The sequence below is a fragment of the Pteropus medius genome, unplaced genomic scaffold (genome assembly GCF_902729225.1).
Source record: "Pteropus medius unplaced genomic scaffold, Ma_sr-lr_union100, whole genome shotgun sequence".
NCBI classification, from domain to species: domain Eukaryota; kingdom Metazoa; phylum Chordata; class Mammalia; order Chiroptera; family Pteropodidae; genus Pteropus; species Pteropus medius.
The window spans coordinates 2,954,962-2,971,491 of NW_024355327.1; the positions used below are offsets into that span (position 1 = coordinate 2,954,962).

Below are 16,530 nucleotides of genomic sequence, written 5' to 3' on the forward strand. Positions count from 1 at the left end.
TTCTCCCCAACTAGCTGGGTTTCTTCTTGGCCTGCATGCTTGAGTTCACAAAATAAAGAGCATTGTGTTTGTCCTCTGCCACAGCTCTGAGCTGAGTGACAGGCATGGGCAGGCCTTAAGATCACATGCTCCTATACTGACAATAAGGGATTGAATGCTCTGCTCTGTGGGGCCTCTCTGGTTTGGGGTAGTATTAATTGTGAATAAAAATGAATTACTTGCTATGTAGCATTCCATATAATAGCCCCAAATGGAAACAATATAAATGTCCATTTGGATAAATAAAATGCAGTTTAACTATATATTCATTATTCAGCCACAACAACGAATGAAGTACTGATAAATAGTACAACATGGATGAACTCTGAAAAGATGCTAAGTGAAAGAAGCTAGACACAAAAGGCCACAAATTGTATGATCTCATTTATATGAAATGTCCCCAAGAGGCAGATCTAAAGACATAGAATATAGTTACTAGTTGCCAGCAGATGAAAGGGGAGGAAAACTGGAAATGACTGCTAATGGGTATGGGGGTTCCTTTGGGGAGATGGAAATGTTCTGGAATTAGATGATGGTGATAGTTGTACAACACTGTGAATATAGTAAAAATACTGAATTGTACACTCTAAAATGATGAATTTTATGTTATGTGAATTTTAACGCAATAAAAAAGTGAATTATTTACTATGAAGTTATTTTTCTCTTTAAAAATCAAATATTAAAATTATACTGAAACTCTGACTCTGAAAGCCTTCTCCTGACAGCCCAAGAAACCCAGGGATTGTAGTATGGAGGCTGGTTTCTGCACGGAGGGGATGGAATGAGCCTTCATATAATCACGCCTCTGTAGGCAGCCATATCCATGGTTACCAGCCACACCACTGGAAGGCGTTCTCTGCTTCAGGTTGACTTGTTTAAGGAAAATGGCATGTGTGTGTAGAGGTCCGTGCCTCTGCAAGGATACAAGGGGCACACAACTCCGTCCTCTCCACGTCAGGCTACACAGGAGACTTGGCCCCAAAGTACACCTGCCGGCAGTGCTGCAAGGACAATGGCATTTAAACAGCTGGATGCTCAGCTTCTGTCAATGCAGAGGTGGGTCCTAGGTGAGCCTCTGAAGGGGTCCCTACCTCCCAAGAGCCAGTGAGAGAGTGAAAGAAGAAAACCTCCTTTCTGTTCAATTAGCTTCTTTTCAAGGATCAGAGTCTGGTTGGCAGGTGGAAAATTCCACACTCTAAGAAACAAAAGGGAGCCAGAAAGGAGGGCAGATAAAGGGCACAGGTACAACCTTCCTGCATTCTTCTCTCGGTACACTAGAGGTAGTTCTAACTTGCACAAAGTCCCAGTTAAATCTCAGTGTGCTTCCCTATGGCACAAGGATGAATTAGATCTAATTTGGTATTTCCTTCACTATGGGGGTGGGTAGGGAGATTTTATTTGGTAAATGGACTGTGGCATAAAAAGTCACTGATACCATCACGAGAAAGCTACTCTTCTTTTCAAATGTTAACTTTCTGATTTCATCAAGGAGAAAGGCTCTGTTTAGGGCTGCTACATCTTTCACAACTCTCTTAGACTTTGTAACATAGAGAAAGGAAACACAGAGTCTTTGGCAGGTAGCAGTATCTCTAGGCTAGAATTTAAGAACATTGTTTAATGGTAGTTGCTTATTTTTACTTTCTTATGTTAATTTACTACTTATGGCAAGTATGACAAGCTTTTCACTTAAGGTAATGATATTTATATTACTCTTAAAATAAATTGATTTAAGCTATAAAAAAACTGACTTACTCTAAAGAAAATACAGAAGTAGAGGTAATATACAGGTGGTATAAGGCTGACGGAAGTTTTGGAAACATCTTTTTCTTTCTGTCCCTTTACTAATGAACACTTTTGGAATAAATCTAAAACCATTCTCTTCTACGCATGCCATCTCCACCATCCTGCTCGAATTCATTTATCAGAGCACATCACCGAACCTATCAGAACATCACTAGATCAGTATCCAATGACCAAGAAACTGCCAAAGGAATTCCCATAAATGTGCATAATCCTTGCTTAAGGAAGAATCAGTGACTTTGGGAGTGAGGGTGGTTGGCCTCCTGGGCAAAGACGCTAACAGGAACCTGAAAGAATTTACCTTGTGAGAAGCTACCACCAATTCCTCAGAAACACTCCCAAAATTCAAAGAATGTCTTTCAACCTTTTTGTATGTTTGAAATATTTCGTGATAAAATGTTGAACAACAACCAAAAAGACAAGCAGAGAAGATGAAACTATTATAATACCCTCAAAAACTTCAATTATAAAATTAACTTACCAATAATAGATTTTTATCAGCACCGAAGGCCACAGGAAAAACAAGGCTACAAATGCCAGGATTGGGATGGCCAGCGTCCCGCCCGCGATCACAAACATGTTAACCACGTCAAGATCCATTCTGCTCTTTAAGGCTAGCTGGCACCTGCAGGGGCTGCAGAGAATGACAGTATTGAAACTCTGTCTCAAGAGAAAAGGTGAAGAAGCAAGGGGGAAAAGAAAAGCGAAAGACCCAGAATAAGGGTAAAGATGAGGAGGAACAAAAGCAGGCAATTGCTTAGAAAACTAAATAGGCAAGACAACTACCTGCAAAGAAGACTTCCTGGATTTTATTTTCAGCTACAAAAGAAATTGTTAGAACAATTGGAGAAATCTGAGTAAGGACTGGATATTAGATAATATTACTGTATCGGTGTTACAATTCTTGAGTGTGACCGTGAAGTTGTGGTTACCTTTGCATGTAGGAGAATGTCCTTGTTCTTAGGAGGTGTCTGCTGAAGTATTAAGGGGTGAGGTATAGTGATATCTGCTACTCACTTTTAAAAGTTGAGGAGAGAAAAAAATAGTGTGTGCATGCATGTGCATGTGTGTTGGTTGGGGGAAAGGAGAGAGAAATAAAGCAAATATGGTAAAATGTTAACCATTGGTGAATCTAGGTGAAGGTTACGTGGCAAACTTCAGCTTTTCTATAGGTTCTATAGGTTTAAAAATTTCTATAGCAATTTTTTAAAAATTAAAAGTTAGGGAGGACATAGGACCTTTAAAAAAATGAAAAAATATACAAGTACACATGAATGCTTGTATTCACAGAGAATATCACTGAATGGCTGCACATGAGACTAGTAACAGCAGCTGTTACTTCCTTCTTATTTCCTGTGAAATGGAGAGATCTGTCCCCCATATCTCTGTCAACTGATATGTATTCCAATTTTATAATAAACTCATAATGGCACAGCATGACCTCACAATCACTGAGCACAGGGATAGGCAAACATTTTCTGTAAAGGGCCACAAAATAAGTATTTTAGCATTGTGGGCCATTGGGTTTCTGCCACTACTGCTGGATCTGCCATTGTAGTAAAAAAGCAACCATATACAACACGTAATGAATGAGCATAACTGTATTTCAATAAAACTTTATTTTAAAAAATAGGCTGCAAGAGAAATTTGGTCTGTGGGCTGTAACTTACCAATCCTTGACACAGTACACCAACCCTGCGAAATAGGCAAAGGGTATTTTATCCCCTGTTTTATAGGCTGAGGAAATAGGCTCATAGAAGTTACTTATTTGTGCATGGGCATTCATCTGGTAGAGTCATAATTATGTAATAGATTTCTGACTTGGACCCACTCCTATTGCACCAAGCTCCACTTTGTCTTTTTTTTCTTTTTTTTCCCAAATGGCCTTTCCCCAATCTTTGTAACCTCTTTGCTATTAAATACCCACACTTATCTCCCCTAATTTTTCCACGACGATGTGACAACTCCATTTAGATGTCTTATCTCTTGTAAGAGATTTGGAGAAGGAGAGACAGAAGAACGTATCAGTGGGTCAGATGGTTCTTTTCAGTTATATATGCACCCTTTATCTGGGTGCAGTCCCAAGTGTACAGGAATGAAAGCTGCTACCTTATTGGACAGAAGCACTATATTGCGTTTCTGATTCAACTGCCCTCTCAGTTTCTCAGTCATGGGGGGAAAAAAAAAGTCACTTTTTCCAGCGTACCTAAATCATTGTTCTGTTTCTCCTTCTACAACCAGAGCTCCTCAAAGGAAAGGACAATCATACGTTCTTCCTCAGTGACTAGAATAGCACAGGACACAAATAAGGTGCAAACGAACTAATGAAAAGCAAAGTTACAAAATGGGCTCAATCCTGTTCGTTTTAAGGACAACCATTCACAATGATGCTGTAAGAGACTATTTTCCTCTTTCACTAATTACAAAACTCCCAGAGGAGTCACCTATTTAACACTGGGAGCAGGAGAACACTAAATAATGCTTCAGCGCTACACAGCATTACATAACACTGACACGCTACAAAAGATATACAAGTTATCTTTTCAGTTTTTTTTTTCAGTCCTGCCTAGGTCAATGAGAAACTCGGTGTCATTAAACAGCTCTCTAACTCTCTAGCTCTCTAACTCTTAAGCCTCCTGTGGGCAACAACATTTAGCTATTTAATACTATTGTTTCCTTGTATTGATTTTTATGGATACTTCCAATTTATAGTAGGGATGGAAATTAATTTATTTTTTTAATTAATTTTTTAAGTTAATTTAAGGTAAAAGAAGGAATCGATTAAAAAAAAAATGCTAACTAGGCAATACACAGATCTGGTGAAAATCATGATGGTGATATACGAATGGCTACCGCTGGGGCAGATTGGCGTGACGCACAGGCAGGCTGAGAGGGGCAGGCATTCTACCTGGCTCTCTCCAGCCAGGTTCTTCCACACACCAGCTACGAGACCTCGGTTTCCTCATCTATTAAATGAGAACTTATATCCAAATCATTTGTCTTTTCCGACCGTCGCGACTTTTAAAATGTTTCTAAAATTATGCCAGCAATTACAGAGTAGAATCTGGCATGACCCCACAAGAATCTTGTTCTCTGTTATATTCTCCCAGAACATAAAACAGAACTTGGCAAATATTTGTTGCTTGATAATGCTTATTGCCTGAATAGATTTAAAAGAAGAATGCACTCATTTTGCGTAACTGTTGTGTAAAGTGAGGCACCCCAGTGTTAAAGACAGAGATTTGAGTGGATTTGCAGCACAGTGTGAAGCAAGGCGAAGTCAAGAAGGACAGCTGACTGTCATGGTACCAGGGAGGACAACCCATTCTCACAGCCTAGGCTGGAGCTTGCTACTAGGCCTCCTCCTGTCAATATCCAAGCTGTGCATTCAGGACCTTTATCTCTAAACACAGGGACAAAGATTAATTGGATAGAGAATACATTGCATCTCATGTTCCCAAGTTTAGTCTGGTACTAGGGGTAGGGCATAACGTGTCACGATGTTCTCATAACGTGTCTTTTAATGTTCTCAGATTTTGGAAATTGGGAATCCTGAGTCCCAACACCTTAGTATTAGGGTATAAGCAAAATTCCAAGAATGAATAGAGTATAAATACTTTCATAGAATCTTTCCTTTCTCCAGATATATACACATATTTCATCAAATCTGACAAACTAAAGTCCTGGTCTCTTCAAAACAATAATTATTATAATAGCAATAATATAATAATATTAACCATGCAATAATAATAACAATAATAACCATGACCACTACCACCATAGCCAAAGATATAAGAGCGACAGCCACCTCTATTAACTACATACTGTAGCCAAGCCCTGCATAGGCAGTTCATATATATCCTCTCACTTTATCCCTCAAATAGTATGAGGCAGGAAGCATTTCTCCGATTTTAAAGATAGAGAAACTGAGACTTAAAGAAGTTAATAAATTCCCCCAACATTGCCTAGTTAGGAAATGGTATGCCTTACATTTCAGTCCAACCCTGTAGGTGTCCCTGGGTCATGCTACCTTTGCCTTCTCTCAGTGCTTGCTGTAAACAGGTACATATGTTGCATCGGTTATGAATGTCCTCATCGACATTCTTCGCACTTCCCTAGAACTGTTTAAAGAGCAACTTTACAAGTTATCAGTGAGCTTATTACTTTATTCCTGCTGGTGTCTTTTAAAAAGTATCCAGTCCTGCTTATAATTTTTTTCCTTTAGTTCTGTGATGTAAAAATTCTTTCCACATTCTTCTCTACTAGAAAAACACTACATTCTGGAAATCTGAGTATAATATCCTAGCTGTTAAATATTGTTGCATCAATCCAACACTAATTTCAGAACCAGGTTTTTATAAAGATAAACCGATTACTCAAAAGTATCAGTACTTATCAACAGCTGAAATAGACACAAAGACGATAAGATTCTCTTGTGTAGAAGCCCCAGAATTGATGAGACAGAATAATTCGAGAAATGGGCAATTCTAACTCCTTTTCATATATATCTTCTCCATCATGGAGGAAAATCACACTGAAATTTCCAAGCAGGAAGCTAAGCTTGCCCAGTCATCACTGAAAGTGTGGCACAATCCCAAAATACTGCCATAAAGATATACATCTCTGCCCTCTGGACCTTATTGCCTCCCCCTTACTCTGGCTGAGCCCATTCCTCCTCTGTACTTTGCATCTCTAATAGCCCTGCTGTTGAAACAAGCCATGGCTGTGAGCACACTTGGCTCGGGTCCTGAGATGCTCTCCCTTTTCTCTCCCCAGAGTATTATAATGCTCTCCTCTGTCTTCTTTGGAGAGCTCTCTATTCCTATATCCCCCCACCACTCCTTCTTGCAGGGAATTCAAAAATCAACATACCAGGATATCCTTCCAGAGTTTTCCAAAAGCCTGTTTGACCACACCCATGACCCAACAGTTGTACGACGTCTCAGACATGTCTTCCCCTTCTCCCGATTCACTCATTTCTGCCGACAGCATCCCCATCAGTCTAGTCTCCCAGACTCAAATGCATCTTCCACTCTTCCCACTTGCTCCCCACGATGGTGGAGAGGTGCCAGCACTGGAGCTGACTTGTCCAGTCTAAACAAACTGCATTGTTTGATGCGTGACTGTTTAAATTTATGTCATGAAATAAAGTTTGAAGTTCAGTTCTTCTGTCACACCCATCACATGTTAATTGTTTGATAGCCACATATGACCAGAAACTACCCTACTGGACAGCACAGTTTAGGGGCTTTACACCCCTGAGAGCCTTTTACTACCAATTCCTTACATGACTTTGGTTCAAATGTTGGGTGGGAAGAAAAATTCCCACCAGGTGGGAGACTTCGTATGAGTCAGACCACACACAGCTCCCTCAGCCACCACGTGGCGGTTCAGGTCCTCGCCTCTTGCTTCCATTTCTGTACACGTTACTCTTTCACAGCCCACTTCTTCTACCACCAGCTGCCAGAGGAATCTTCGCAATTCCCACAAGAGATTAGGCTGCTCTGATCTAATGTAAATCCTGACCATTCCATATGATCCCAACTCGACTTCTTGGTCTGGATGCCCACGTCTCTGCCTGAACTCCAGATAACCAACTCTTGCCCTCATGCAAGCCCCACACAGCCTCCTGTTTTGTCCTTCCTCACACTGCCCCCTTCATATGGAGCATATTCATGTCCTGGCTGCCTGATGAATTCTTCTCTGCCTTCAGGGCTAGTCATACTCTCCAGTTAAGCATCCTGGTCCCCACAGGCCCTGGTCTTCTAGACTCCCTTCAAAGTTAGTGCCCAGCTCCTGGTAAAGTCTTTGTGAACCATTTGTAGAGGGCTTTTGGGTGAGTATCTACGCTCTGAAAGCCTTTAGGTGCCAAAACTCCTCCCATCAGACCTACTGAACCTGAGAGAGCACCTACCACAGGATGGCCTGCAGAGGGGTCTCAAGGGAGTTTACAGAGGAGCCCCAAGCTCATTAAGGACTGCTTTTCTTTTTTTCTGGTAATCAATGGTGTTAAAAATCCATACTCACCCTTCAAAGAACACAGCCTTCTTTCCCAACCACTACTGGTTCTAGCGGAAGATGAAAATGAGATTCTGAAATCACAAGAAAAAAATGAAAAAGCACTTAATCATATTAGGAAATATGAATGAAGTGCTAACAGTCAGCAAATTATTCGCTTTGCGGGAGGAGAAGGCACAGGCAAAGTAAAAAACATCATGTGGCTTTATGGTTGCCAGTTATTCAAGTCACCTCCTCCAGTTAAGCAACCTGCATGATGGTCAGACTAAGCTCTTTAATGTACAAACCAATACAAACAACACAAAAAAAAATCCAATAGAAACATGAGCAAATGATCTGAATAATTTACCAGAAAAGAAATCTGAAACATATAAAACGATGCTCAATCTCATTTATAATAAGAGATATGCAAATTAAATCTACAAGGTAATGGTGATCTTTATTTATCATACTGGCAAAGAACAAAAAGTTTAATAACAGACTGTGTTGCTGAGACTGTGGAGGAACAGATGCTTTCATGTAACGTACCAATTTACATTCCAATCAACAGACTCAGTAGACGGCAATTGGCAAAACCTTCGGCAATGTAAAATGCCCATATCCTTGACCTAGCGATCTCACTTCTGGAATGTTTACACATGAACATGTGTGAAAATGTTTTTACAAGGTTATTTGTTACAGTATCCTTTGTTATGGCAAAAGATTGGAAATAACTCACATGCCCAGATATAGGGAACGTGTTAAGTAAATGATGGTAGAACTTTATAAAGAAGTATAATATATAGCTATTAAATACAAATGAACTTAAATGTGAGCCATTAAGATAATAAGGCAGTTTTATTTGTCTCTATGGGTATTAATCTACAAGGTACGTTATTAACTCAAAAAAGCATGGAACAGAAGAGAAGGGATAGAATAATACCTCTTGCACTGAGCAAGAGAAAGAAATATATACATTATGATTACATATGTGTGAAATGTTTCTGGATAGATATACAAGAAACTGGTAGTCATGGCACTGGTAATCATGGCTGGCACTGAGAAGGGAAACTTAGGGACTAAGGGCAAAGATGAGGGAGACTTTTAACTGATACCTTTTGTACCTTTTGAATTGCTATCATGTGTATATATTGAGTTTTCCCTATTTAATTAAAAATAAACTCCTCAAATAAAACAATGGTCTATCCTGCATTGTCTAATACTAAGCCACATGTGGCTGTTGAAATTTAAAGTGATCAAAATTAAATAAAATTTAAAATTCAGTTCTTCCTTTGTACTAGACACATACCACATGCTCAATAGCCACATGTAGCTAGCTAGTAGCTACCATATTGGACAGGAAAAAATTTTCACAAACTTATCACAAAATGTTCTACTGGCCAGTCCTGGACCCTATGCTAACTAAAAAGGCCCACTAGAGAGAGCAACCAAAACTCAATAGTTTCTCCTTATAAGGAAATAAATATAAATGTGAATGCTGTTAGGCTGAAAATCCTCTCTCTACACAAGCTAGATGGCTTGGCTGTCTACTCAGATAACAAAGATTAGGTGTCTCCTGCCCCGTGTGGCTGTCCAAAGGTGTGGCTTTCCAAAGGTTAAGTCAACTCGGCAGGAACTAAAGTTCTTAAGCCCTCTAAGATAGAAGATAAAAATTTCCATCCTGGAACCACTCGTGGTCCAAAAACCAGAAATTCATACCTCCTTTGCGGTTCTGGGAGAGGTACTGATAAAAGGATCCACTCTTGCCTACTTTGCACCAAAGCACTAGCAACTGGTTCCTCACGGGGGTTCTTGCTCAAGAACCAGTCAAACCCACAGCCCTCTACCCTACTTCTGCCACCTAGGGCAGTAGTGTGGACAAGGAAACAGACTATCTAGAAAGGTCCTGTGGGCAAAGAATAAGAGAACCAGAAAATCTTGCCACTCAATCCTCTAGAGAAAGAACACAGCCAGAGGCAGGAAAGGCAGGTAGATCAATCAGGAGCACAGGTGGAAGGCAGGTAACTGGTAGTGGATCCTACAGCATATCTTCTAAAAATCATACTAGCCAAGAAGGAAGGGAATGAAACATGCAACACCTGCCCTGACCTAGCCGAGGACTTTCAAAACTTCCGTCCCTGGGTCCAAGATGTGGGCTGTGGTGATAGTCTGTAATAACCACCTGCTCGAAATCATACTTAAAACAAGAAAACCCTAGAGAAACATAAGCCAGTCTCCTGCTGGAGAAGAGGAGCCAAAATCCACCTGAGCTTTCACCTCTAAGGACCCCTAAGTCTTCAGGCTCTTGGGGAGCCCAGAATAATCTTTTAGTCTATGAATCAGTGTGAATGCATATGCTTTATCAGCCGAGGCCACCTCTCAAAGGTAAAGTGCTAGAAAGAGCATCACATAGGGCCAATTTTCCACATGACTGAAAAGAATTAAAATAGCCCTCTATATGGGTGTGCAATAGCAGAGGGCCTAAAATAGAACCTCGGCACCCAAAAACATTCTCCCAATGCCAGAATCTGTGCTCCTACAAAAAAAAAAAAAAGGAAAAGCAAGGAGATCAAAGAGAGTTTTGTCATTTCTGAAGGAGGTGAAGGTGGCCTACATTATTTTCTAATTGTAGGAACAAAGTCGGTGTTAGACAAAAAGGAGCTTTATTACAAACAGCCAGCAGGGTTCTATCAGGACAAGATTTCCAGCTCCCAGCATGAGGTCCAGCATTCAAGGCCCTTGGTGAGCTGTTCCCCACCTTATTTGTGGGCAGAATCTCCTCAGAGGAGGAGATCTCTGTAACCCAGGAAAATTCGCATCGGAAAAAGGGAGATGCAGTAAAGCCACAGGCAAAATTTAGACCAATGGCTAAGAGTAAAACAGTTTTGTCTAGAACTTTATCCAAACAAACAAAAATCAAAACCGGTCTATTTTAAAAGCCATAATAAATACTGAACAAAACTTAGGTTATAATTGCAATCCTGTGCTAATTTTGAAAACAAAAAATAAATATCAGGTAGACTGTCTTATAGTATGATAAACCAATGCTATCATAAAGAGGACATTTCTGCAAAAATACTTTACTGATTTCTCAAGAGCTTTTTAATTCTTGACTTTCAAGTCTCTCTCCCTTTTTTGTCATCAATTAACAGGTCTCACATTTCCATATCCTCATCTATTACTGCCTGGACATGTCATTCAAGCAGTTCTCCAACATCCTTGCTTCACAGAGTTACAATTTCACTTTCCACTGTTTGTCCTGTATTTGCAAAATGTCCTACCTGGGAGAGACAGATGACCAAGATATGCATGCTTCTTGAGCCTGGCAGGACACGGGGGTTGAAAATGGGGAGGGATGATAGAGTGGGATCTAACTTTGTAAGTGGCAATATTTTCCTGTTATGATACTTGTTTCCCCTCTACAACCTGGAAACTGTGGGGAATCAGATATGAGACACACTGATAATCTGACCCTCTGGTGACTGTACCTAAATTGGTTTTCTATTTTTCTCCATTTCCCCCCTACTCTCTCTACCTGGAAGACACCCTCGACCGACCCCATCTTCTTTTCACAAATCTTTTGGCAGAGCTAGGAGTCATCTCCTCCAGTTAACCTTCCTTTCCCCTCGCCCCATCTCCCACTAGTCATTAATAACCTCTGCTTCATTCTCCACATCTCAGAGTATTTTGTACGAACACTCTTTTCTCACGGCATTTGTGATTTGCGCCTTTTATCATAGTACTTGTGAGAACACTGGCTGTAACTTCCATTAGGCAGCAAGCTCCTCAAAGACATGTCTGTATCTGTCACAGCACTCGGGGTCTGAGAAGAAATTTATCTGCTGAGATGGGCTCCCCATAGTCAACTGATGGCCTAAATTTTATAAATAATAAGAGCCTAGTGGCCATTTGCTGACATTGGCTCCTCATGTACTCTGTAGACCAGGAAGAATCTCAGACTGAACTCTTGGCTCCCTGTGTTATGCATCACTTGTTTACGCCTGAGTCAACCACTGCAGGGAAGCCCTGGTTTCATCTATCTATCAACAGTATAGACTGAGAGCTGCCTCATCCAATCAGAACTGAACAATTTGGACACCTCATTTGCATAAAATTGGGAACTTGGGTGAGAACTTTATCTATTAAAGATGGCCTCCCCTATGTCTCAGTGGAACATAATTTAAGTTGCTATCTGAGTCTGTCTCCTGGGCTGCAGTTCTTTTTGCTTAAATAAATGCTTTTTATTCTTTATTACAGTCTAAAATTAACTGTGGTCTACAGAGCAAAAGCTTCTATTATCTCAGGTAATTATTTAACAAGAAGAAGATATAAGCTCTGCTCACATCTTCTTCCGATTGCTCTGTCTCCCTAAATCGGCAGTTTCCTTAGTAGAGCCCCAAACATTCAACCACAGGCAGTAACACCTACATTGCTTCTGGGATCATGAAGCCTGTCACACGATCAAGAGAGTTTCTGAGCACTTGGTTTAGGGGCATATCTTCATCTTCTTTGAAGAGGCAACAACATCCAAGGTCAGAGAGGACTTTGGTTTGCAAAAATTATATCTAGATTAGAGTTTCTCAATTATAGCACATTTTTATTGTGGGAGGCTGTCCAATGCACTATAGGACATTTATTGGCATTCCGGGCCTCTACCTACTTACTGGATGCCATACCCAAGTTGTGACAAGGAAAGATGTCTCCAGAGGCTACCAAATGCCCCTGGGAGGCAAAGCTGCCTTCAGTTCAGAGTTCCCCTAGAGGAAGTGAGCCCACTCAGTTGTAACCCTCCATTTATTACCACAGTAAATCAATGCTGAACATTTTCAGCCACTCGCTATATCTACATCGAAACACTTCCATTCCTTGAAGATATTTTTTAAGTTCACAGTTTTGAAGGCAGTTGTTCTCAACCTTGGCTACATATTAGAATCTGCCAAGAAGTTTTTTAAAAATAGAATTCCTATCCCCTCCCCCACCCCTCACCCCTCACCTTCACCCACAGCTCCAGAGATTCAGATGCAGTTGGCCTGGGGCAAAGGCCAGGCAGGAGTAATTTTTTAAAGCTCCCTAGGCGGTTCTAACTTCCAGCCAGGGTAGAGAAATACTGTCCTCAGACATTTCATTATATTCCACCCTCTCCACCATACTTTGAATCTGGCAGTGTGAAAAGCCTCTGAGCCAGACAGCCAAAATGAGGCTATGGGGATTTATTAAGATCTCTATTTTTTACAATGAAACATCCTCCGCACACTCCATTTCTTGGCCTGCAGATGACTTGCCAGAAGGAATGGAACTTAACCCCATAATCAAGTAGCTTTCCGTGGCCTTATTGATCTAAACACTCCTGTGCCATAAAACTTTATTGGAACACGGAAATGTTCTCAATCTGCTCTGCCCAATATAGTAGCCACTGGCCACATGTGGCTATCACAGCACTTGAAATGTGGCTAGTGTGACTCAAGAACAGAATTGTGAATTTTATTTTAATTAATTTGAATTTAAATAACTACATGGTGGCTAGTGGCCACCATATTGGGTAGTACAAAAGTTTTTATATCCCTACAGGGTCACAGAAAGAAAAGTTATAGAGCCTACTAATGTCCAAAGAACTGTGAAATTTACAACATTTATGTGTTTAGATATCTAAACTCAACAGTCTTTAAATTATCAATTGGAATTCAAAATTATTCTAATAAAGGATCAATTTATGAGAAATTTTAAGATAAATGTTTTATCAACATACAGAACTAGTTTTCCGGCATGTTCCAAATACCTTGACAGGGAAGCTTATTTCTACTCTTAGCTATCTAATGGCCATCTAGGATAAAATACTGACCCTTTCTTTCTTTCCCTTCAAATCCACAAATAATCTTTGATTGGAACCTATACCCCCAAGACAGGCCTGAATCAACACACACTGCAAACCAAGGTTGCTGCTAAAAACAAGGTTTTTTTTCTCATATCATAAGGTTTTGTAATTACTTACAATTGCACAGACTGCATTCACACATTCACTCTAGGTGTGTGGATCCTCACAGAACTCAAAGCTTATCAATTTTTAAAGCTAAAAAATAGAAAGCCCTCAGGCATTTAAAAAAATTAAACTTTACCATTTGTAACAACATAGCTAGACCTAGAAATGTTATGTTAAGTGAAATAAGTTAGAGAAAGACAAATACCATATGATTCTACTTATATATGAAATCTAAAGAACAAAATAAGAAAACAAAACAAAACAAAAAAAAACACACACAAAAAAAACAGAAACAGAGTCATAGATATGTTACCATTGGGGCTATCTGAACTATAGTGCTGACCCAGTACCCTGGAGATTCTCAGTTCTTTTCACTGTTACAGAGACAATTCTAGCACAGTGAGATTTAGAAGTAAGATTGTTTAAAAGTATATTCTAGAAGGAAACAGGCCACACTAAGGAAGGCTGTAGCCCTGTGGAATATGGAAGATGAAAAGATAATAGAGTACACACTCCAAGGAAAGGGCAGGTTTTCAGTGAAGAGAGCTATAACCACACAGAAGTGGGAAGGTCTATTTATATTTGGGCCATGATGGGAGGCCCTAGACCATCCTTTGTGAGGTCTCCTTGACTAATGGTTAGCTGTTATGTAACACTTTGCCTATCGTGCATGTACTTACCCAAAATTCACTCTATTATAATTAGATTCAGGAATTTCCGGGCACAGGCATGATATTATAATGATGGTATCATGAAGCTGATACCATCATTATAATAGGCAGGTTAGGATAGTACTTTCTGCACATGCATTTGTGGCTGGTTAGGCCAGCAGCTTTTATGGCCTTTTTACTCTAGGATTTGAGATAATGTATAATCCTAAAAGGGAGGTATTTCTGGGAGGTCCTTAAGGAAGGTCTTTGAGGGAGGCTTCCATGGTTACAAAGTTGGGCCTTCACTCCTGTTGCTCATGCCTGCCTAACTACCTAACAGATAAAGAGAATAAACTGATGGTTACCAGATGGGAATCAAGTTAGGGGACTGGGTGTAAAGGGGAAAGGATTAAGAAGTACAAATTGACAGTTACGAAATAGTCAGGGGGATGTAAAATACGGCATAGGAAATATAGTCAGTAATATTGTAATAACTATGTTTTGTGCCAGGCAAGTACTAGACTAACCAAGGAGATCACTTCATAAATTATATAAATGTCTAATTCCTACACTATATACCTGAAACTAATATAAAATATTGAATATCAACTAGAACTGAAAAATAAAATAATTTTTTAAAAATAGAAAGGCAATTCTAGCTTTTATTGCATAGGCAATGGGTGGTTTAGAGTAGAAGAAAGCCTCACAGGTCTTTCTGAGCATAAAAAAGTGCTTACCTCTTCTTGGCCCAAATTCCCTTGGCCCACCTCTGAGTCAGTGTGAGCATTTAACTAATGTTAAATCATTTCTCCAGTAATTTGAAGTGATGGTCAATTATCACTCACTCTTCATAATAGTGGGTATGTATTGAGTACTTACCGCTTGTGGGAGGGCCAGTGTTTTATCTGAATCCTACCACTGCCTTCTGAAGCAGGTACTATAACCAGAAACTGAGGTTAGGTAACTGGCCCATGGCCACAGAGCTCGCAAGAAGTAAAGTCGGGATTTGGACCCAAGTCTCTCTGATTTTCAGTCGGTTGAGGTTGCAGGGAGGAGGAAACGCAAAGGCGAGGGAACAGAGGCGGGCTGGGGAAAAAGGAGCTGGGGGGTATTGGCTGGGAGAGGTCTTGAGGGGTATAGATGTCTAGGACGGGTGGGGAGGAAGTGACATCGGCTGAGAGGGCGAACTGCAACCCTTCCCCGGGAAGTGGGAACGACGCGGGTGCAGGAGCCTCCAAAACAGCCAGACACTGGGATGGGCGCCTAAAGGCTGGAGCCAGTGCGATCGGTGGGGAGGAGAAGTAGAAAGAAGGTGCAGGTCCCCACCCGTCCTCGCCTTGTCCGGGGCTTGGAGAGGCAAGCAGCCCAGTCCCGGGAAGTGAGGGGACCCGGATTCTGGAATGTCAAACCTATCCCAGCACTCAAAGGGAGCAGGCGAAGGTTGATGCCAGAGCGGAGGAATCGAGTAGAAAGAGAGGTGCAGGTCCCCGACCCGACTTCGCCCCGTGCGCCTAGGGAGAGGTCAGGCATCCCAACTCCGAAGAGCAGGGCAGGTCGCTGGATCATTGGGGGAGCTCCCGTATACCCCGCTCTCAGGTACCCATCCCTGCCTCGCCCGCGCTCACCTGACCTGACAGCCGCCTGGGTATCTGCTACGCGATCCGGACGCGGATCCTCATCCCCAGCGCGCTGCTCTCATCTGGCCGCAGCGCTCGCTCTCACCTCACTCGCAATTCCCGACGCCCAGCTCTGCAGGATGCCTTAAAGGCGCCGCGCGCGAGTCTGCGTCCTCCGCCGGTAACACTGGCTCCGCCCCCGCGCGCCCTCAGCTGCCATGATCCGTCTTGGTTCCAGGACGAGAACCTCCATCATCTCCGTGCCCCAGGCTCATAGCGTTAAGCCTGAAGGGTAAAGTAGTGACCCTCAAAACCCCACCACAGCAACCTGTGTCTAAGAGCCAAAACCCCAGCACAAGCGCCTACAGTGTTTCCCACAGCGCAGGTCCGGTTACAGAGGGCAGAACGCAGTCACCCTCCTCTGCTCACTTGGGGTATGCGAGAGTGTTTG

At 41.4% G+C, this 16,530-nt stretch overlaps 1 protein-coding gene across 3 annotated transcripts in view; it reads right to left on the reverse strand.

Moving 5' to 3' along the window:
* ABHD6 (abhydrolase domain containing 6, acylglycerol lipase) overlaps window positions 1-16,228 on the reverse strand; it is a 40,132-nt gene extending 23,904 nt beyond the window's left edge. Inside the window, exons 1-3 of one of the 3 annotated variants that reach the window (XM_039858535.1) lie at window positions 16,089-16,228; window positions 7,867-7,931; window positions 2,321-2,473 (exon numbers count right to left, since the gene is read on the reverse strand). In XM_039858535.1, coding sequence (XP_039714469.1) covers window positions 2,321-2,439 — 119 coding nt within the window. In that variant the 5' untranslated portion in view covers window positions 2,440-2,473; window positions 7,867-7,931; window positions 16,089-16,228. The remainder of the gene's footprint in view (window positions 1-2,320; window positions 2,474-7,866; window positions 7,932-16,088) is intronic. The other 2 variants (XM_039858536.1, XM_039858537.1) reach the window with 2 other exon arrangements.
* Between the last annotated feature and the right edge of the window lie 302 nt (window positions 16,229-16,530).